The sequence below is a fragment of the Dendrobium catenatum genome, unplaced genomic scaffold (assembly GCF_001605985.2).
Source record: "Dendrobium catenatum unplaced genomic scaffold, ASM160598v2 fragScaff_scaffold_506, whole genome shotgun sequence".
In the NCBI taxonomy this organism is placed as follows: Eukaryota; Viridiplantae; Streptophyta; class Magnoliopsida; order Asparagales; family Orchidaceae; genus Dendrobium; species Dendrobium catenatum.
The window spans coordinates 1,661,492-1,686,429 of NW_021318968.1; the positions used below are offsets into that span (position 1 = coordinate 1,661,492).

The window sequence follows — 24,938 nt, forward strand, 5'->3', positions numbered from 1 at the left end:
ATTCTCATCTTCCATAGTGAAATCATGAGTTTTTGAGTATCAAAATGAAAACCTTATTTAATTCACAAGATTTATGTGATCATATGGTGAATGGTGTGTTGGAGAAGATGAAGGGACACATAAATATAGCAAGAAGAAGGATTCGAAGGCTTTATTTTTCATTCAACAAGATACGGATGGTAACTTTTTTTAAGAATTTCTATAACAGAGACTTCAAACAAAAGAAGCTTGGGATATTTTAGAGAAAGAATTTAAAGGTTTTACCATAGTAAAGATAGTAAAGATGCAATCTATGTGATGTGACTTTGAAATCATGAATATGAGTGAAGGAGAAGGTTTTTAGAATCATCTCTCTCGTGTATCAATAATTGTGAATAAAATGCGATCATTAGGAGAGAAAATGCCTAATGAAATAGTAGTTTCCAAAGTCCTAAAGAGTCTCCCATCCAATTTTGAACATGTGATGGCTGCTATTGAAGAATCCAAAGATCTTGTGTATTCTTTAATGAGATGATTAGTTCTTTGATGGCTCGTGAGGAGAGATTAAATAGAAGAAAAGTGAAGACATATGAGAAGGCATTTCAGGTGAAGGAAATTTTATTTAGTAATAATAAAGAAGAAAGTCGTGGTAGAGGAGCAACATGTGCTTTTAAAGGAAGAGGTGGTCGTGTTGCATTTCATGCAAGAGGAACCTACGAAGATAAAACATTAATTGGAGGTAAAAAAATAATGCTATTATTTTTAAAAATTTATCATATTGAGACAAACTGCTTGAACAAGCAAAGGAATCAAGAAGGCATGGATAAAATGCATTGTGATTTTTGCAAGAAGCTTGGACATTTAAAAATAGATATTGGTCTAACAAAAATAAGATAATGTTGCAGAGAATATAACAGATCAAAATATTTTATTTATGATACATTTTTAAGGTCATTGTGATAATTCAAAAATCTAATTCCTTAATAGTGGTTGTGCTGATCATATGACTGAATTAAAATCTCTTTTCAAAGAGATTGATATGTCAAAGAAATCATATTTAACTCTATTTAAATAAGATTTTCTTCTATTTATAGATGATTACGGATAAATGAAATGGGTATATTTTTTTAAGCATGAATCATAAGTCTTTAAAAAAAATTATGTATTTTAAAGCATTAGTTGAGAATCAAAGTGGCAAGTATATGAAATTTTGCACATAAATTGATTTGAAGAGTTTACATCAAATGAGTTTGACAAATATTATGATATGTAATATAACTTTACAGAATTAACTGCTTCTAATACACCATAACAAAATGAGGTTGTTGAAAGAAAGAACAGAATTGTTACAGAGAAGGCAAGAAGTATGTTGAAATTGAAGAATTTATCAAATATATTTTGGGTTGCACCTAGTGAAATTGTTATTTATATTTTAAATATTTCCCCAACAAATGTTGCTCAAAATATTACATCTTATAAAGCATGGAATGGTAGAAATCATGTAATCAATCATTTGAAAATATTTAAAAGTATTGTATGTGCATTGGAGGATGATCACAATGGAAGCAAATTGGATAGCAAATCTAAAATATTAATATTTATTGGTTACAATATTTAGTCAATGGCGTATAAATTATTTGATCCACTGTTTGAAAGAATATTATGAGTAGATATGTTATGTTTGATGAAGGTGGTATGTGAGATTTGAGTGAATATATAATTCATGATAAAGAAAAAAATAGTTGAATTTGAGATGAATCATCAAATTGATATCACTAACAATCAAGGAATTAGTGATGATTTATCATCTAATTCATCCCTTTCAATTTCAAGATTAATATATTCAAGCACATCTGATGAAAGGCAACATAGAAAGATGTGATCCTTGCATGAGTTATATGATTGTATATTTACTTTTATGGTTACAAAATCATTATGTTATGAAGATGTTTGTGAAAAAGAATAATTGGAAACTTCTATGAAAGTGGATATTCAAGGTATTAAGATGAATGATACTTGGGAGCTTATTAATAAGCCACAAAGTGAAGCTCCCATTGGTGTGAAATGGATTTACAAGGTGTTCATTTCAGATGGAAGCATTAAAAGATACAAAACAATGCTTGTTGTTAAAGATTATGCTCAAAAATATGGTATTGATTTTATTAAAACCCTTTCTCTTGTTGTTAGATTTGAAATTGTTAGATTATTTTTTGCATTAGCTACATAAATGAAGTGAATTTTTTTTAGATTGACATTAAATATGCTTTTTAAATGGTAATTTAGAAGAAGATATATACATAGATCAATCATAATGTTTTTTTAGTAAAGACAAAGAGGAGATATTTTATTAAAGAATGTACTCTATGGGCTTAAATAGGCACAAAAAGTATGATATTGGAGGTTTGATTCACACTTTCAAAAGAAGGGATTTTATAGAAGTGAAAGTGAACCAACCTTATATATGTTAACTAAAAATGATGATTTGCTTATTTTGTGTTTATATTGTTGATATTATTTACTCTACATCATTTAAAGTGTTGATTAAAAAGTTTGAGGCAAATATGATAAGAGAATTTGTTATGATTGATTTGAAGTTGTTGCACAATTTTCTATGTTTATAAATTATTTAAATAGATGATTTTGGATTTTTATACCTTAGGAAATGTTTGCATATAGTTACTACGAAAGTATAGTATAATATGTTGAACAAGACTTTTTTTAGCACTCATGAATATAAATAAAAAACTTGTTCAAAATGATTGTACAACTAAGGCAAAAAAGAAAACATTTAGATGAATTGTGGGTGATCTTATGTACTAAACACATATTAGACCTCGTATTATGTACTCAGTCAATATTATTTCAAAATTTATACATAATCTTTATATACATCATTTTGGACAGCCAAACACATTCTTCAAAATATTCGAGAGACAGCAAATTATGAGATTTGGTATAAATTAATTTCTAACTTTAATTTAATTGATTTTATTGATAATAATTGGGAAGGTTCCAAAGAAGATAGGAAGAGCACAAGTGGATTTATATTCAATCTTAAATCTGGAGCAATATCTTGGAGCACAAAGAAGCAAGCTAGTATAATATTATCATCATTAGAAGCTGAACACATTGCAGCTTCATTAGAAACATGTCAAACAATTTAGATTATCAGAATATTAGAATATTTTCAACATTCTCAATTAAAGTCAACAGAGATATTTTGTGATGATAAATTTGTAATATCTATGATGAAAAATACATTATTTCATGATAAATCAGAGTATATAAAACTCCGACGTTATCTTGTGAGAGAAGTTGTGGCAAAAGGAATTATTACAATCAAGCAATGTTCTACCAAAAATCAAGTTGCAAATGAATTTACAAATGATCTCAATTTATTAAAATTTGAAAGATTCAGATCAAATCTTGATGTAGAAATTTTGCATTAAATAGTTATATTTGATATTAATGAAAAATAGGTCATAATATTTAAGTTTTTATTAAAAACTTAATCAGTTTTAATGAAAATGTGTCTTTTGTTGTGCTGTGTTGGTTTGGTTTTGAGTTTTGTTTAAAACTATCTATTCCTTTTCCTGTAAGGTTACGTGCAAGGTTATTAAGAAAAATTCTGCACTTGCTTTCTCTTAAAATCTAGCAATGTTGTTGAGAACGTTAGTGGAAGTTTAAATATGAGAGAGGAGATCAGCGAAGGCAAACCTTAAGATGCAAGATTTGGGATCCATTTGTAACGAAACTAATAATGAACGGATGACGCCCAAGAACACCATCAAAAGAAGGGCAAATTATTGGGTCCGGTCACCGGACACCGTCCGAAACAAATGAAAATACGTCACATCACCTCCTACTCGATACTGAGCAGTACCCAGCAATACCGAGCTCGGTACTGCTCAATACCGAGCTCAGTACTGCTTGGTTCATAGCACCGAGCGCAAGCTGTGTCCGATGTCCGAACCCAATAATATCTCAAAAGTAAGCAATTTTTTTACCCGTACTGGCTACTGCAGCAGCTCGGTACTGGTTCGTACTGCTCGATTCACAATACCGAGCGCAAGCTGTGATGGGGACCATAAACCGCTACAGGCTCTCAGCCACACTGGCTGTTTTACTCTTGGCACACAATAATGTTACACACACACCCACTACCTAGTTACTGCTTTATTTCCCTTCTTTTCCCTAAGTTCGTTACTGGCAGAAGTAGTGGCTGCTATATAAGTATTTTTACAGCTCACTACAGGGAATACAAGAAATATACTTCTACCCAAAATTACTGTTCTATTGCCTGTTCTTCCTTCATTTTCTTGCAGGTCCTTCGCTCGGGCGGAACCAGACTTTCTTCTCGCGGGTAACGGGTGAGTCCGTCAAGCTGTGTCCGGTGTCTAAACCCAATAATCTCTCAATAGTAAGCAATTTTTTTATCCGTACTGGCTACTGCAGCAATAAAGATTACTAAGTTTTTTTTAAACAGCTTCAAAATCGCTGCAAAATTACCATTATTGCTACGTGATGTATTTGCAAAAACCCTTTGTCACATTTTGTTAGAGCTCCGCTCTGATAAGGGCATAAATTAAGACACTTTATAATGACCATTTTTGTCATAGCATTTGGCATTTTCAACAAAAGGAAATTGGCTTCTTGTCTACAGAAAGTAGTTCGACACTCTATCCTTGTAATTTAACAAGAAAGTTATTCTAAAAAAATTAATTTTCTAAATATAAAGAATTTTAAACAAATTTTTAGGATGATACCCTCTTGCACGAGAGATTATTCTGTGCGGACGCCGAACAAAATTCTATATCCTGATATCAATTAGAATGAGCCACGTCAGCGATACCGAATCATGATAGCGAGCGGTACCAAGCCACGGGCTTAGATATCCGGACAGGGTTTCGCTTCGGCGCAATAATTTTTCCTCTTGCAAACTATTTTCCAAAAATAAAAGCAATCAAGCACATACAAGAAATAAGATAATGCAGAATTGGTTAACTTCAACAGAAATAGGATTATATAGATAGAATAGAAGCTGAAGGAAGATAAAATTGACAAAAAAATAAACAGCATTGCCTAACTCCACCCTCTGAAACCTCCGTCCACCACCACCACCCTCCCATCACTCGCCCCCAACGCATCCGCCGCCGCCGCCCGCCTCAGCTCCATCTCCGCTATCACTTCCACTTCTCCTTCCACGCTCACGGTTTGCACCCGAGAGCTGGTACATCCAATCACCACGCCCGACTCCGCCACGCCAACGCGCGCCACCGACGGCCCGCTGATGTCCGCCAGCATATGCCAGCCAGCGACAGAGTCCCTGTCCGTGAGCGATCCGCCCGCATATACCTGCTGCTCTGTCTCCCCGTCCCACACCCGCCACGACCACCCCGGCGCCCCAGCAAAAAGCCCCACCCACCATCTCCCGTCCCCGACGAAATCCACGAGGGTTCCGTTCTCTACGGGGTTGCCGGCACGAGCACGACGAGCAACGGCGTTAACGAAGTTGTTGTCATCTGCGATGGCCGCAACGCCAATGTCTCCGTCCTGGGAAGCGAACACGAGCTGATTGCGTAGGAGAATAATGCCGGAGATGGATGTGGAGAAGTGGCCCAAACGGTCGCGGTGGAGGTGGAGGTCGTACACTGCGAGAAGAGCGGCGACTGGGAGATTGTAAAGGCGAACTGAACCGTCGCTGAAGCCGGTGGCAAGGTAGCGGTCGGAGAAAGCGAGACGGCGACAGAAGAGGGCGGGAGAGATGGGTGGATGAATGTGGTTGTGCAGGCAGCGGCCGGCGCGGAAGTTGGCAGCGGTTCGGTGGAGTGAGATAAACTCTTCCCGCCAGGAAGGGAGGCGGCGGCGGTGGCGCGGGGACCACACGCGGCGTGTGAGATCCTGCCATAGGACTTCCGAGAACGAGATCGCTCGCCAAGCCGAGCAAACCTGCAGCGCATCGAAGTTTTTTAGTACTCTGCTCTTCAAATTTGTTATGCAATAATATATTTGGCAAAATTTTCAGATTTTATTCAAGAAATATAATCATTACGTGAAGAAATGGCTGAAAGAAGCTGAATGACGTTGGAATTTCAAAAAATGAACGGTTATCAAGCATTTCTCATAAATTTAGCATATGCAGTCTGACTTATTGGAAACTTACACTAAGTTCTCAAATTTCTGACAAGAGACGGCACAATTCTTTCTTCATTTTCAATTTCAGAATAACTAGATTAACTGATCTTCTTTTTTTCTTCCATTGAACGGTTTATACTTGGCCTCTCTTTTAAACTAGCAACTCCCAGACAAACCATGCAAATAAGCTGAAGAGAGTGAAGCAACTTTTGGCAGAGGATGTCGTCTTGTCCAGGCTCAGGCCGCTAGAAGACAAACCTTTAGCTGGTGAGTGTCTCGACCAAACTAAGCATTATAATGAGGTTCTCTCCTACCTTGTCTTCAGAAAAAGACTCTTGAGTTAAGCAAGCTAAGGCCCACTAGCTTTTGCTATGAGAGGATGTCATTCAGTTTGTCTATCGGCACATTATAAGATGTAAATACATAAATAAGATTTAGCACAAAGGGCTGTTTGGGTTCACTCTTATTTTCTATTAGTTTTTTCCCCTTTTAAATGTTTAGATAAACAATTAAACTAATCTTTGCACCTTCTGCTAAGAATTTTTAGAAAGAATAGTGATATAATTAATACTATTTCAGCTTTGAGTAAGGCGATACATGGCAAGTTCGAGCATAGCTCGCATAATTTTTAGACTGCTTGAACTCGATGCATGCCTTCGAATCTCAGTCTCGATTGCGGGCTAAAATAAAAGGTAATTTTTATGAAATTTTCTTGTTAAGCTAGTTTAAAATTTGACATTTTGCAAATTAAACTATGTTTAGCACCTTCTGCTAAGAAATTTTAGAAAGAAAAGTGATATAATTAATACTATTTCAGCTTTGAGTAAGGCGATTCATGGCAAGTTCGAGCACAACTCACATAATTTTTAGACTGCTTGAACTCGATGCGTGTCTTCGAATCTCAGTCTCGATTGCAGGCTAAAATAGAAGGTAATTTTTATGAAATTTTCTTGTTAAGCTAGTTTAAAATTTGACATTTTGCAACAGCTTTAAAGAAGGGTGCAAATCAAGAAAACCAATGCAAGATCCTAGGACTCCAACTTCCAAGTAATCATATTTGGCTAACTTTATGAAACCAAATTATTCTTGTAATTATTAAAGAAATGGAAGATCCAAGCAACATTCTAACAATAAGGCATAAGGGCTTGCATAAACCCACTAGCATCTAATTGAAAGCAATATAACCTCAAAATTTTTAGCTTTCAGGAAGAAGACGAACGGCCTAAAAAACCCCTAGTCGGAGCAGGAGCCATCTGTCTCGAACTCCTAGTGTGGTTGTTACAAAATATGGGAAATTGATAGATAAAGTTCTTGAAAAGGGAATGAAGATACAAGTGAGAGATAAGAAACATAGAGAAATTTCTAAGCAGTTGTCAAATGATCTCTCCTCGCTCACAAACCATAGCAACTAAAGAGAAAGCCCTAAAATCCCAGCTTGCACTTCGCAAGCAAAAACAAAATAGAAAGCACTATTTGATTCGGTTCGACTATATGTAATTGGATATTACACTTTTTCACTTCCGCTTCCACCTATTCAACCTGCTCAAGCTATTTGATGGGCCAACGAATTGAGCAGCAACTATTAGTCTGTGTGGAATCTGATTGTGTCGATCAATTAATTGTGTCGATCAATCAGGTTGTATTGTTACCTTGGACCTCAATTCAATTTATTATGCTTGCTAGGGGGGAGTTACTCTCCTTGCTTGGGTTAAGATGCAATTTTTTTTTCGTACAATGCTTTGGTGTTGTGAACCCAAGTGTGCCAGTGATGTGTTCCCGAGCACCCCGGTGTTGCAAAGTTTGTTGAGAAAAATGACAGAGAGCTTAGCACCGCAGCACTGTTAGATTGACCGATGACAGAGATTTGAGCACCGCAACGCTTCGAGGCAGACTTAACATTTTTTTATCATTTTTCTTAAGCGTAGCAGCCCTTGGTGTTACTTACTTTACTTTCTCTTTTGTTGGGAGTGCGAGAATAGTGTAAGAGTGAAGAGAAGCATAGAGAGAGCGAGAGAGGATAGATCTGTACAAATTTTTCTCAATTTTCATAGTGGATTTCTTGATGTGGTGTGGCTCCGTGGTTTTTTTTCCCGATTTTGGATTTTTCCACAATAAATCCTGGTGCCCTCTTATTTTTGCTTCTCTACTTCTTGTTTTGTGTTCGTTGCATGATTTACTTCCACCTCTAATAGCAACTCAATCAAACTCGAGCTCTATTACCCAACGAGCTTGTAAATATGTGCTAGCTCGAGCTCAAAACTCGAGAAGCTCGACTCGTTATCGAGTTGACCTCAAGCTGGATCACAGCCGGCTTGACTCATCCTAGCTTTGAGAATCCCCCTTGTATCATGAGCAAGATTAAGATAAAATCACCATTCCTACCTATTTACTTCTCAATTTTGTGAACGCACTCCTAGCAATGAAAACATAAATGGAGCTAGGTCAAGAAGATTTGAGATACAAAAGCAACGATGATTTGAGATAGGAAGCATGGGGAGAACTGGGGAGAATCATCAACATGGATGCAACATTACATAATCGATCTATATTGGAGATATAAGAGGGAATTTTTAGCGAACTATGTGACAAATATCTTAGGAGTAGCATCAACTAGGAACTAGATGTGGTTGCTTTGTAATAAAGATCTAAAAGGATGGCAGATAAGTGGTGAAATGTTCGCCATTGTCTTCCAACAACTTCCTAAAGGATTTATGACAATATGAATCGTCAACGCAATTTGAATCATCAAGAATGGGTGTAGTCGAAGAAAAAAATTATTTTGAAAATACCCATAACATGTGAAAGTTGCTTATAGAACTTCTTAAAATAAAATAACTTTTTTAAACATGAAATAAAATTGAATAAATAAATAGTTTTATTGTTAGTTGAATTATTTAAAAAATAGTAATAAACGAAGCCTACGAAACTATCTCAGAGACCATCATCCATTTATTAGATCCCTCTATACAATGGATATATATCAGCAATATTTTCATTGACAAAAATCTCTCTTAAAATTATGCCTCTCTAATTGAGAAATTCTTTAATGGAGGGAGATTAGGAAAACTGAATTCAAATCATCAAATAATAAATATTGATATGTAGAAGGTTTTCTCTTTAAGTTAGTCAATGATACTGTTAAGTGGCACAGAACCCTCCTTTTGCCTACTCATGAAATCCCACTATTGCGTGTCATAACTTCTAATATAATAAAGTTTGAAATTTATGTTACAAATTATAAAAATCTCACACATATACAAATAAAAGAGAAAAAAAAAACTACACAATAGAGGACACAAATTTCTTAGGGAGAACCTGAAAAGGAAAAAAAAATTGGGCTTAGCTTAAAGTCTAAATAGATCCATTAATCTGAATTGAAAGTTATAAGGGACCTCCCTTCAAAATAACTAAAGATTGACAAAGTAGAATGTTGTGAGTCACGTCGCACCCTAACATGCATTGCTTGACAGACTTTAGGCCCATCACTTATTAATATATTAATTTGTATAAGATCACTGACATGTTATTGACCAATGGATTCAATGAGATCATTTACCAATTATTTATGAGACCCAAAAGGCTTTTATGTTTGATCACTCCATGGAGGAGAATAAGCTTCTTGTTTGGAGTTTGTTAAGGACTTCAACTTAAATTCATTCTTGAGAAACTTTCGTTCTTTTTAATGGACTACATAAAAGTTTTTAATTTTATCAAAAGATTTTTTGTATTATTTAGAATGTTAGTTAACTTGTGAATTGGGTGGGGGATGCATTCTTGATATGGATTTCTCAATCTTGATTAATCACTTTATGCAAGTCTTCTTTCGATCCCTTTAATGGCATAATGTGATGCCTTTAGCTCCTAGAAACAATCATGTTATTAATTTCTCTTTCAGATCTAACAACTGTCATTCCTAAAAGCAATATCAAAAGGATTAAGGCCTTTGTAGACTTTCCTTCAAATCTCCTTGCGTGGTTCAATATCAAGATGTTTGATGTTTACTGCTTGGAAGTAGATCACCTTAAAATAGGGTCCTAACAGGTGAGAAACCTCCAACTGATTCTCGTCATTAATTTATAACTGAGGCTTACTTACAAGCGTATGAAAAAAGAGAATTGGGGAGGGCTCTTGGATATGCATTCGTTTTAGACATGAATAACACCTCACTTTACATTACCTCACTCATTTCAAAGTCCATCCAAAAAATCATGAGGACCGAGTGAAAAATAATTTAGATGGTCACCTCTTTTCTCTCTTTTTTTATGCTTGGGTTGGTGATATGAGTGTTTATGAAATATTCGATCATATATGTAACTAGCTCAAAATAGCAAGCACAATGGTACATAGCATAGTGATAGTAAGTGGATGCACTCTTCAAAAAAATCAGCGGATGAAACACGAAAAATTGGGAAGAAGAACGCCTCAAAATAATTTTTATTGAAAGAACTATAAAGAAAAATGCAATATACAATTGGATATTCAATTGGAGAGGAAGATTCGGCTCTCTCAAATCCCTAGCTGCCAGTTAGAGCCCAAATAATCTAAGAAGAAACTAAATTCAACAAACTCCCAAAACATAATTTAAAATCACCCTATTGTTATCCTTAAATAGGCTCCCATAATTCCCTCCCAAATCAACCCCCTTTCCCTAAATAATCCCCTTTCATATTTAAATTCAAATTAGATTTATTTCCCTAATTAATTACCTCCTAATTATAATTAAACCTTTCCTAAATAATCCCCCCTTAATTCCTCCTTTTTTCCTAAATAAATTCCTCTTAGATTTTGAATTCAAATTCGATCTCTTTTTTAAATAATTCCCTCCAAAATGTAATTTAAACATTCCTAAATAATTCCCCTTTAATTAAGAACCTTCCTAAACAACTCCCTCTTGATTAGAAAACTTCTTGATTCCCTCCCAATCAAATTGGTTGGTCCATCAATACTCCCTTTTGAATTGTCTCCTTGTCCTCATGGTGGAACGAAGGAAACTGCTACTGAAGCACTCGACTAATAGCATTGGATTGAAAAATGGATTGACATTGGGTTGACTGATCCCTTTCTCCAATCTCTCTAATCAATCTCTCGATCTCATTCTTCTAGATTTGGGGATGACGGGAGACGAACAGTGAAAGGTGAGACTCATTCCTTCAAGATGATAGCATGTCCGCATTTCTCTAGAGGAGGCAACCCCTGAACTAGCTAGATCTCTCGATACTACTGTAGGAGTGGCTGAGCCATGTATGATGCTTCTATCTTCTCCCCATCTTCTTCTCCTTCCGAACTTTTCAGCTCTATCAAAAATCTCACTCCTTCACCCTTTCCCCTCCTTAGAAGTGGCTCCAAAGATGGCATCTCCTCTTCTTCCCCCAAAACATCTACCTCCTGGTCCTCCCTCATCATCCCTATATTAGGCTCCAAAAGTGGCTGCTTATGCTTGGAAGGTTGGGGTTGCGTCTGTTGTGAGGGGGAACCTCAGGTTGGGGCCTTAGATGAGCATATCCCATTGCTTTGGCCAATAAAGCCACACTCCTTGAAAGTTGCATGATGCATTCAATAATAAAGTAAAAATGTACAAAAGAAGTACAGCAGTAGTATGGAACTAAAGTTTAAGTCTTCCCAAATAAAGCAGACAAAAAGGGGAAGAAAAGTACATCTGTGTATACCAAACCATACATGTAAGATCTAGAAAAGAGAATGCAAAAAAGCTAGAGAGAACTGAAGCCCTTTGGTTTGCACAGAGTGGTCTTCCAAGCACTTGCCCAAAAGAACAACAAAATAATCAAAGAACTACTCCGGGGGGGGAGGATACAGAGAAAAGGGTTTAAACAGCCTGAAGGCTGAGCAATATCCCATTGCTCTAGCAGAAGGATGATTAGGATGTGGTATTTACCTCAAGTAACAAAGAAAGACATCATTGCTCACCAAAGGGGACAAAGTCCCCACCAATGTCGTCATGAAGATTCATCTTCCTCTTTTTGTGCATGTTTGCGATTGGGCCCAATTACAGCAATTGTTTCTCCATGTAAGCCCTGGAGGCTTTATGTTGCCTTTTAGAGACATTGATGGTTCTAGTGGAGGGGTCCTTGGGTTATTGTGGCCTCGTAGCAGTGAAAACAACAGGAGGGTTGTTCTCCTCAAGACGAGTGATGCTAGTGGGTTGTTCCTTTGGGAGGGTGGCTTGGGGCTTTGGTTTAGGCTTGCGATTTCCTCTCCTTCTTCTTGAGACCATAATCCAAGCGCCAAACTCATCCTCCTTGGATGTGTCGAGCTGAGAGTGATGTTTAGTGAGGTCGGCCTATGTGGGAGTCCTGCCCCTAGGAGGGGAGGTAGGGCCCTAGGAGTTCCCCCTTGGTCTTAAGTGGTCGAATAAAGCCACACTCCTTGAAAGTTGTGCATGTATTAAAAAGTAAAGAAAGTTACAAGGAAAGTAAACTGCTTGTATAGAAAAAAACTACCACTTCCCAAAGATAAAAAACAAAAGGTGAAGGGTTTACAACATGAGAAGTAACCCATAACAAACAGTGGGATAAAGGACAAACAAAAAGAAACAAAAAGAAGGGTCCCCTCAAGTGAGGACTCCTTCATTGGTTTGTATTGTGCACTAGCAAGAAAGAGGGAGGGCCACCCCATAGGAGAGAGACACCAGAGGGAAGTATAAACAACCACAAGGGCTGAATGGTGTCCCATTGCTCCAGCAATGGTTCCTCGATCTTACAGCACCCAATACAAACCCATGAAAGGAGAACACTCATTGGAAACTTGAAGGGACCAAGCCCCCGCTCTCACCTCCGATGTTGACGGTTGGATGTGAAGCTCCAATAATTTTCTTATCATTCCTTCTAGGTTGGAATCTATCCGCAAACGCCGATTAGAATAGGCTAACTTTTCCTTTAAAACGCTCTTCCAATGCATCAACTTTCTTTGCTGCTATGTCCCAAATAAGTGGTCTGATACCACTTTGATATGAATTGAATGCACTTTTCACAAAAGTCTGCAGCTGAAACATGAAAAAATGGGAAGAAGATCGCTTAAAAATAATTGTTATTGAAAGAACTATAAAGAGAAATGCAATATAAAATTGGATCTTCAATTGGAGAGGAAGATCCGTCTCTCCCAAATTCTTAGCCACCGGCTAGAGCACAAATAACCTAAATCCCTAGCCGCCGGAATTATGGGAACCTATTTAAGATAATAATAGGGTGATTTTAGATTATTTTTTAGGAGTTTGCCTATAACAAGTCGCACAGGTATAGACTTCCAAACTCAAAAGTCCCGAAACCCCTCATTCAGCATTCAATGCGCATCAAAAAATTGGACATACACGCTTTTCTCTAGCGTGGTGGAAAGAGAACCCAGTGCGACGCCTATGGAGAGGCGAGTAGGTCTTGTACGTGCTTTTCTCTAGTGCGGTTGGGATGAATATAAGTACCCGTAGGCATCTCAGCGCCTACAAGGAAATAATTATGCATTTCAAATAGGTACCCCAAAGACCCATACACGTCCTTCTCTGGTATGGTGGGATTTAATATTTACGGTCGGGGTGCCATTCGACACCTACTGTTCATGCTTTTCTCTAGCATGATGGGAGGCCCAGACTCCTGGAATTTTCCCTAAACATTGGAGACTCCAAGAGGCTGCCGAATTTCACAGTGATAGGGGACCTGAACTTAAGCAAATAATGATGAACGGAACTAAAATGAATTTGAACTTACAAATTGAATGACGGGAGACATGAGTTTGGATTTGATTTGAACATTAAATGAATAGCAAGGGACTTGCATGCAAACAAGACAGTAGAAAACTTGAACGAACTACAAAGTACCAAACTCATGATAATAGGGAATTTGAACTAAGCATGAACCACAAGGAACATGATGTAATGCATAAAATGAAATTATAATTTGTAAGATAACAAATTCTAAATTAAAGGAAAATGAACAGATATGAAACCTGTGAACCAGGGGATTTACAAACACCACTCACTTACAAGTGTAGATGAAATCGTAAATAACACCATCTAATAATGTGATGCCTTCAATAGGTTGCATAATTTGCAAACGAATGATAACAATTGACTCACAATATTTATCTTGATCATGTGATTGAGTGATTTGGAATGATTGCAATGACCATGAGGGTGTGGAATGAATGTGAGTTACAATCAATGCCAACATACAAACAAGTATATTGAACTTCACAAATAGTGAAATTTGAAATGAATGTGTAGCTCGATTACATGCAAAAGTGCAAAGTCCTTAGCAAATATTACACGTACAAGTGGTAATAGTTAACGCGCAATGTTCATATAAATCACGCAAGTAAATATGATGACCCCTGTGAACAATCATTAACAAGCAACAATCAACTACAAACAACGAACAACGAAATTAAGGTGACTTAAGGCATTTAACCGACTAATCTACAAGCAAACATAGTGAATTTATTGTAAATCCTCAGCAAAAAAAGAAAGTCAATATGTAATAAATGTGAATACTTATTGTAATCAGTGCAACTTGCCTGCATATTACAGTGGAAGATTTGCAATGCTTATGGCGGTCCACATGTGACGACTAGTAACCTTTGGATATTTACTAATGATCTATAGACATATTCAACAAAATATGTAATACACGCCTCAACTTGTTTGTGAGCAATGACAAAAAACAAGCTTGTTATGCAAAAGTTCCTCTACGACCAATGTTAGCTAACTTACAAACAACTGTAGCATTTTCCATGATCACTAGAATACATGCAACCAAATGCAGCGGTTCGCCAATCAACGTGTATAAAAATAAGTTGATGACGAACACAACAACTTGTTCATCAACATGCAAGTGGAATTGGCAACGAATGCAGCTCACCCTCAAATTAACAACAAGTATGAAGGAGAAAATGACAACGAGTACTACACACTGCCTATGCGCAAAAGTAATGAACATGTGGTAAATGCATGCATTAATCTACAAGTTGCTACAAGAAATACGTTGTGTGCATAGTAGTCTGCATGCAACGGCTAGTGACTTCCAAATGTCTACTGACGACCTACAAATAGATTTCATAAAACTTGCAATACACAATGACTCGTTCGCAAGAAGCAACGGGCAACCCGCAATGTGATGTCATGCCACCAGATCTATAATACCCATGTAATCGTATGGAAGGCATGTACAAGCTCCCAAGTAGAATGACACATTCAAACAATAGTTATTCGCACAGCTGATCAGCAATAAATACATTAAAAATATCCCCACACATGCACTACAATATGCATACACACAAACACAGAAGTGCACATGTAAGTACATTTACCTGTATACATGTAAGAATATGCACTCGTATGGTCCTCAACGAGCGTGTTATATTTACACATGTGATGTCTAAGGATGCTGCGTAGGTTAAGAAATGAACTTAACTTCAAGTCAAATCCCTCTCCTTCATAGGATGGGAGTCGACACGACTTAAACCAATGAACAAATATATGATCGCAGCATCGACCGGGATATTTGATTTTATACTTTTATATTAGGCCTTCAAGACCCTTAACAAGAAAAATTCATTGATAAAAAAACTATGGTCGGCAACTAACCCGATCCTCTGTCAACAATTAGATAGATTCGACGAGGTTCAATAGATAATATTAAAAAATATCTCTTATGTTGCAACTCAGGAATCCAGCTTGAGAATGTATTTTTGATGATAGAAAAATATTATTGTTCTATTAATTTTATCATTTCTCCTAACATTTACTAAACATTTTCTTTTTGTTGCTTATTTATACTAGCATTTTAGAAAAATCATACTCCAGACTATTGAAAACTTCAAGATAGAATAGATTAGGATTTCATGTAATGAAGTCTGTAAATCTTTTTTATTTTTTTGAGTCTGAGAGTGTGATTGTAATTGGATAACCGTGCATACACACAGGTGGAGTTAGTCAAAACTTAAAATTTTAAGACTAATCATACTGTATGATTTCCAATCGTACTGGACGATTTGCCATGTCTTTCATCCAAAATGAAGTTAATCATAACATGTCTTGTATATTTTGAACTGTTCGTACATACGAATCACAAAGTACGAAATGGTTGCTACCAGTTCTTCCCAAACAAAATAATTTATTTTTGTATTGTTTCTACTGTACGATGTAAATTCGTACAGACGACTAACATAGTACGAAATCAGATGCATACCAATTCGTCCCAAACGAATTAATTTATTTTTGTACTATTCGTATTGTATGATGTACGTTCGTACAGACGACTGACAGAATATGAAATGGGGTCGTCCATGTTCGTACTGTACGATGTATGTTTGTACATATGACCGACATAGTACGAAATAAGGTTCGTACAAGATCATATCAGAAGAATACGTCCAGTTTTGAACTGTTTGTACAATACGATGTCTGTTCGTACAGATGACTTACAAAGTACGAAATAAGGTTTGAACATGCATTTTTGAAATGTTCGTACATACGATCCTCAATCGTACTGTATGATCTTAAGTCGTTTGACTTGTAATTTTCAATTATCTAGATAGTTTTTCTTGTATTTCATATATAAAAATCCTATAAACTGACACTCAATACCTTTACTATAATTTCTCTTGAGAGTGGCCATTGAGTATGAGTGTTTAGGAGAGATTGTCAGAGTGAAGTGTGAGAGATCAAATGAGGGGGAGTTGTGAGGGATTCACAAGGTTGCCCAAAGCGATGATCTATTTTTCTTCTTCAAATTTATGCCCATCTCCTCTGGAGGTTTTGAGAGAAAATCTTCAATATTGTGTTGCGGTACTTTGCCGTCACCAGAAGAGTGAAAAAGGAATTGGTACTCTACCATCACTAGGAGGGTGAGAAAGGACATCAGTATTCTGCTGTCACTAGGAGGGTGAGAAAGGACGAAGGTTTTCTGCCATCACTAGGAGGGTGAAAAAAGATGTCGGTACTCTGTCGCACCAGGTTAGTGGAAGAGAGTTTGTAAGGGCTTCTCCACCTTGTTGTGGGGGTAAAAAGAGAGTCACTTTAATTTAGTGAAATACCTAGAGGAGTCTCCAGGGAGTGGACGTATGTCTAGTTTGGACAAAACCACTATAAATTTGGTGTTCTTCTGTTCACTTTATTTTTATCAGTATTTTTTTTTTTTTGCGCTTTAAAATTTTGTGGTTGAAAATTTTATTATGATAATCAGTTTATTACACAACTGTATATTTTAGGAATATTATTTAAACTTTTTAAAAACAGTTTTTGAAAATCCAAAAAAAATTTAAAATTACCAATTCACCGCTCCTCTTGATTAGCATTGTCACAGTTCAATAAAGTTTAACAACCTACTCGAACTTTCACCTTAAATACTCACATGGGTCCCGGTGACTATAATGTCTAAGGATGCTACACGAGACAATAAGTGAAATCAAGTGCTAACCCGATTCTTCTATGTGGATCAACAAGAGTTGAAATGGTTTGAATTGTCGAACAAATATATGGTCGTGATGTTGACCGGGATATTTATTTTATGTGTTCATATTAGACTTTTAAGGTCTATAACAAAAAAAATTCATTAACAAAGGCATAAAGCCCACAGCATACCCGATCCTCTGTTGATAAGTAGACATAGTCGATAAGGTTCAATCAATGAAATAAAAATGCTCATAGGTTACCACGATAATTGTCATGTTGAAATTAGATCTCAACCGAATGAGTTAATTCCAATTATACAGATCCACTCAAACGCCCACAAAATTTAAATTTTAAAATTCCAAGAAATAATAAAATCTAAAATATTTAAAATTGAAATAAACTATCAAATACTTAAAGCAAGACCCATCTACATTCTGCAATGGTTTGCCGAGATGGACAATTTTAAAAATACACTTCAGCTCATAAAGAGCTAATGTCTAGTCGAGAAAATCACTAGGATTCATTCTCAAACAGTCTCCTGCCAGTAAGGACATGGCACGTGTCCTCAAACAGACCGTTTTGCCGCCAAATGGCGCCGCAGATAAACAGTTATAACCGGGGCCCTTTGAACCGAGTGGTTTGCCGCTAAATGACTCGACTAAATTACAATCATGGCCAGAGCAATGACATTAAATCTTTTAGATGTAAATCAATAGGATATAATCGATAGGACACAAAGCCCTTTATCAGCTAAGGTGGATTTAAATTTATCCCTTTAGACAAACGTTCACCTCAGTTCTACAAGGTTTCCTTGAACGACACAACCCATGACAGCCGACAAGGATCTTTCTGTTAGGTTGGGCTGACTAACAGATCAAGGACCAGGATGGCCCGGGATGACGGACCTATGGGATATTGATCGGGCTCATCATCACTGCCCCCACCATCCGCTTTTAGCGCAAGGTGATGAAATTTCAAATTTTCAAACACCTAAACTCATGCTACTACTATACACCAGATAACACGTATCTCCGCGTATCTGATTGACGCCTAGCCTTAATCGAAAGTTCTCTCTCATTATCAAGAGGGGTAATTAACTATAGCGGCTTGCGCCTATAGGAAACAAGCACTCAGATCAAAAAGTCCTCACGAAATGAGGGCGAAATCTCTGAATAGTGTCTTATTTCAAACACAATCTGCCTTTTAAAAATTTACGCCGAACCTTAATCCGTTAAAACTCCCCCGAAAGAGGAGAGGTCTGGGTATGGATTTTACAATATGTTAGTTGCTTGTTTGATTTTAAGATTTTTTTTCTCATCAAGACTAAATGGTAATTTTCACTGATGAAACTAAAAATTACAGTAAAAAGGTGTGTCAAATTGTGTCTCAAACATATATATATATATATATAATTTTGCTTTGTCTCTTGGGTGCCCTAACTTGTAGCTAACCTTCATTAGTTTCTTTTGCATCCTAACCATTTGGATAGAAGATATTTTTTGTTGTTTTATGATAATATTATTAGCTATTGACTCAATTTATCCCCCTAAAAGATCATGGTCTCATGCAATCAACCATCTGCCCCAATATGGTTGCAATTACACTCAATTATTCATAAATGATTTTCTAAAATATTCTCGTTCATTTGCAGTTCCTTCTAGAGAACTCCCGAAATCAATAAAACTGCAATCCATGCCTCGCGAAGAAACCACGGGAGAGCAAGCATTACAGATTAAAATGAAACACTTGAAATTGAGTCTCAAAATACTTCTAAACTCTGCAAATTAGCAAAGATATCTACTTAATGCAAGAAAGCATCCCATTCATAATTATACTGAGCATGTTAAAAGAAAAAAAGGAAACGAAATTCGGTTTCATCATACGAAGCAAGCTATAGACCGGTAGATCAACCAAATTTCATGCCTAGGATATTTTCTTATTCTAGCTTTGGGAATATTAAGTAAATCAACACCATGAACAAGTACATTATCAAAGATCATAAATTCAGTGTAAATGCCATAACTTTAGATCATGCTTTTATTGGAAACGTATTTCTCGAAGCAAAGCACATAAAAATTTCATTTGTTTTGAGCATTTAATAATTATTTTGAGCAAACATGACTTTACTTTCACATGAATATGAAATTATCAAGTGCATTAATTTAGTACATGCCAGGAGTCTTCAGAGTTATTATTTTAATCTAATATTTTGTGCAATGAAGCATATAATATTCTTCTTCATGTAAAAGTATTCTTTTAGATGTGCGCTTATTATCTGAACATCGGCTTAATCTTTAGAGTCCCAGTGAGGGCTTCGATAAGTAAGCTAGGTGTTGAATATATAAGAACTACAGTTTCATAACACAAAAAGTATATGCATCAGGAAAGTTTTGTAAATTCCTAGGGCTTTCTATTCCTGCTAGCAAATATAATTTAATAGATACTTGAGAAAACTCCATTTAAGATGGCTGATGAGCCAACTTATGATGTTATTTCTTCAAGCATTTTGTTTATTACTGATGAGCCAACTTATGATGTTATTTCTTCAAGCATTTTGTTTATTTACAGCATATGATAGAAGGGAAAGGAAAAATAGATTTAGGACAAACACAGCCTAACATATGTCCTTATTCAGACATTCTCATGTGATATTGATAAACAAATGTTGAAGTTTGGGAGAGAACAAGGAAGCAAGGTTCTTGATGGCCAAATCTTATTTCATAATAGCACAGAATGTAACAATATCCTAAATCCTGAATTTTTTTAAATAACATGAATACTGATGGCTTAAATTGTTTAGATTGTGGATAATATGCAATGAACTGACCTGTAATTTAGTTGCATGCATTTTCTTCAACATGAACTTCCACAGCAATTGGTTGTAACTCTAAACCAATCCAATAAATTTAGACAAGATAAATTATTTGCTTAAACTAGTACAACTACACCCTGAGAACTATTAGTTTCCCAAACTAGTGAAACTACACGGCCAATATTTGGCAGGAAACATCTTTGTTAAACATAAAATTGTTCATAATTTACTTCGAAATCAAATCCAACCAAAAACTGATACTGATGCTCAGAGCGTATGCCCTATTAATATTTCATGCACACTACTGCTTCACTCTCATCACTAGCCTTGTCTTATACTCCTTGTTTTACCATTTAGGTGCCTCAAGGAGGGCACATTCTCCACCTCATTTAACATCCTCTAGAAGTGGGTCCTTGAATTCCCATTTCTTGGGATGGGTCTCTCTTCAATTTTGTTATCATATTCAACCTGACTTTTTGAAAATCATCCGCTCGACCACCCACATCATTTTAGATTTACTAGCTTTGTCGGCAACTCCTATTTCTTTTGGGGCCGCTTACTCGGCTAACCACCTACAGTACTCCATTGATTTAACCTCTGCCTTTTGACATTTGGCCTTATTGAACCTCCAACAAGGTGTTTCTATTACTCTGATATGATTTCCTCTACAGGGATCAAAGCTCCTTTTGATGGTCTTCTGGTGCCTCAGTCCTCATTTTCCCCTCGGATCTCTTCGCAATGATTGTCCCTGTCATCTTGGGGTGGGCTCTAAGTAGACTTTCACTAGGTCTATTTTGGTCCCCTCAAGTTTTTCTTCTTCCCCTCCTAAGAAATCCTTTTTTTCTTTGGTCTTGGGCATTGAATTATCTTCCAAGTCCTCATATTAGTAAATTTCTAGATGAAAATCCTCCATCGCAAGCAATCAGGAAATCTCTAAACAGTCATTATTCAGGGTAGGATCTCAACTTCTTTACTTAACCCTAAGAATATCTTGATGAAATTTGTTAATATAATTTTTTTAATCTAGGATATTTATTGAAGGATTTTTCATGAGAATTATTAAATGTTAACCCTCCTTTGATCTTTATCCCAGCTATCCATTTGCCGCAATTTGGATTGCATTTCCACACATTATGACCCATCATTTTTTTGTTTACATTAGCCTCATTACTTAGCAAACCTCTAAGCATTGATGTACCTACTACTTAATATGGATTGGTTCTAAGGAGTGTGATTGCCATCAAATAATAGTTGTGGAATACATCATTATATTTTATAACTAACACATCATCAAAAAATCATCTTGATCGGACACGAATCTCAATGCAAAATCAAGTTGGAAACTTCCGAAATTAAAATTGGGACCATACGAACTCCGATTTCAGCAAACTTATAGTCGAACTGAACGTCTCGAAAATACGAACCCAACGACACCAAATCCAGCCCAAACGGGTCCAAATCAAGGGTTAGAAGCGTTGTTGGATGGCTCGAACCACAATTTGGATTACCAAACGGTTTCCAAACATAACGTGCTTATAGTCGAATCGAGCGGCTCGACGAAACAAATCCAACGAGCTCAAGACCACTGAATTCTGACATCACCAAGACATTTAAATGTCCATCAAACAGTCCACAATCAAGGGATTCAACATCGACTGTCCATCCAAGCCACTCCCCATATGCCATTGATCTCCCACCAATTTATGGGCCATGCCACTCCAAGAAATCTATAAATAGAGCTTCCATTCCTCTTGAAAAGGGAACCTAAGCCTAAGGAGAAAAGAGACAGATCGGAGATCGCTCTTGCCTCCTTGACCACCGCCTAAGCTCCACCAGACCACCGCATGAGGCACTGAGCTCCGTCGGACCACCCCTGAGGTCCTGAGCTCCGTCGGACCACAGCCTAAGGCCCTGAGCTCCGCCGGACCACCGCCTGATGCCCAGAGCTAAGCCGGACCATCTTATGAGGCCCTAAGCTCTGCCGGACCACCTTCTAAGGCCCTGAGCTCCACCGAACCATCGTCTGAGGCCCTGAGTTCCGCCAGACCACCGCCTAAAGCCCTGAGCTCCACCGGACATCGCCTGAAGCCCTGAGCTTCACCGAACCACCACCTGAAGCCCTCACTTCTGTCAGACCACCACCTGGGGCCCGAACTTTTGCCAGACCACCACCTGAGGCTCGAGTATCTATTGGACCACCACGTGACACCCTGACTTCTGCCGAACTACCACCTGAGGCATGGAATTCTGTCGGACCACCATCGGACGTCCGGAGTTCTGCCAGACCACCAAGTAATCCCGGAGTTTTGTTGGATTACTAATTAACGCCTAAAATATCAAGTCATGCCAAACTTTTGCCAGACCACCGAGTGACGCCGGACTATCATCCATGTTTGTCACTAGATTTGAACTTTACAGTTGACATTTGTAATCTGATCGCCCTCAAGGATGAGTCAGTCCATTGTAAACTACTCGAATTCTAGTGGAATCATTTTAAATTGGGCCAGGCCCCATGGTTTTTTCCCTTTCTAGGATTTTCCACGTAAAAAAATCTTGTGTTCTTTGTGTATGAGCTAGATATTCGTGCAATGCTAAGAAGTAGGACTCTAACTCTATCGCCGCGTATATTCTAGCCTGCAATAATAATCACTATTCATTATTTAGGCATGAGGAGTCTTTATATTCTAGCCTGCAACAATAATCACTATTCATTATTTAGGCATGAGGAGTCTTTAGTATATTTGCAAACAGTCATCAAGATTGCAATGTCAATGATATAAATATCTTCTGTTTGTTGCTATCAAATCATATCCCTCAAGTGGTTTCCACAAACATGTCTTGTTTTATGCCTTCTCTTTCTCTATCACCAAGTGAGCCTTCTCTTTCAAGGACTTAACTAGTAGTTCAATTAAATTAGGGAGATCAAAATAATAGTAATTATCATGAGATGTCCAATTAACTCCCTTTATAGTGCTTAAATTTTTCTATTATTATAAATCTTATTAAATTAGCTCATGGTGAGGTAAGGTTTCCTTATATAGGTTGTTATTCTATACCGCACCTCCTCTAAATGAAGCATAGCATAGCCCTATTAATGACCATTTATCTCCACCAAGAAATCCTCTTATACTCAATGTCTCAATAGCTCAAGAAGATAATATTTTTTTTCTTGTGTTTATAACTAGAGATTTTATATTTGTAATTATATTTTTTTTCTTTTTGTGGATTTTGAACATCTAAGCACAAATAAGACATGCATAATCCAATCCTCGAGCGGATGGTCCCTTCCGAATTAAAAAGAAGATCAATGATAATGCATATCAAATCGATTTGCCAAGAGAATATCAAGTGTCTGCAACTTTTAATGTGGCGGACCTTACGCCCTTCTATGATGAAGACGTCCTTCCTACTCCGGGGGAATGACGCCGGAGCGTCCTCTGTTCGCATTTTCATTTCTGTTACTTCTGTATTACATTTTAGCTATTTGCTTGTATAGCCTTATTGGTTTTATAGCCTAGAGACGTTACCAGCTTGTATAAATAAGTGCAAAGGAAATAAAGACGGGAGAGAGGTTTATCAATTATTTTCTTTCCCTGTTTTTATACGGGTGATTATTTGGCTGTATCCTGAACTCTATTGTTCAGGTGGTGCTTGTAGTATCTTTTCTGTATCCTGAATTCTTTGATTCAGGTGGTGGTAGTTCTCCTGTTCATGACGCAAGATCGCTGTCCCAGGCGTTCGACTCGTCTCCAAGGATCATTCCTGATCCTTTGAACTTCTGGTAGTTCTTCGGCGGAGGCAGATTCGTATCAGAGCTCAGCAAGATGCCTCCTAAGAGAACTCAACAAAGATCTGTCCAAGATATCCTCATTGAAGATCTTCAACGAGAGATCCAACGGCTTCAACAAAAATTGGCCATGTTCGAACAAAAGGAAGCATCAGATAATCAAGAAGGTGATGAAGAGTTCAATCTGTTTCATGAAGACCAAATAAGCGAAGAAGATAGAGGTAAACACTATCAAGACTTTGTCAGACAAGGAAGACGGGATGATTGGGGAGTCAAAGTAGATCTGCCCGAATTTGATGGTCGGTTGGATCCCGACGAATTCTTGAACTGGCTGCACATAGTCGAACGCATTATTGAGTTCAAAGAAGTACGTTATGATCGCATTGTTAAACTTGTGGCCATCAAGCTCAAGAAGAATGCTTCTCTTTGGTGGGAGAATGTCAAAAGAACAAGAAGTAGAGAAGGACGAAGTAAAATTACTGAATGGGCCAAGATGAAGGAGCTGCAACGAAAATACTTGCCGGACCATTATAAATACGATCTCTTCTTGAAATTCCACCGAATCCAACAAAATCAACTTTCTGTTGAAGAATATGTTGCGGAATTCGAACAATTATCTCTCAAATGCGACCTTATGGAACCAGAGGAGAATACAATTGTGAGGTTCTTGGGTGGACTGAACCCATCTTTCGCAAATACTGTCCAGCTACAACCTTACTGGACATTGCAAGATGTTATTAGCCTGGCCCTCAAGGTAGAGAAGCAGCAGCGCACGGGACGACAAGTGGCGACTCGAGTTTTCCATAGAGAACTAGCAGAGGAGAAAG

The 24,938-nt window shown here is 37.2% G+C and overlaps 1 protein-coding gene across 1 annotated transcript in view; it reads right to left on the bottom strand.

The window, feature by feature from the left end:
- Window positions 1-5,061: 5,061 nt before the first annotated feature.
- The window catches only part of LOC110107737 (transcriptional regulator STERILE APETALA), a 40,401-nt gene continuing 20,524 nt past the window's right edge, over window positions 5,062-24,938 (bottom strand). The window contains exon 3 of the mRNA XM_028694573.1: window positions 5,062-5,961. Coding sequence (XP_028550406.1) covers window positions 5,062-5,961 — 900 coding nt within the window. The remainder of the gene's footprint in view (window positions 5,962-24,938) is intronic.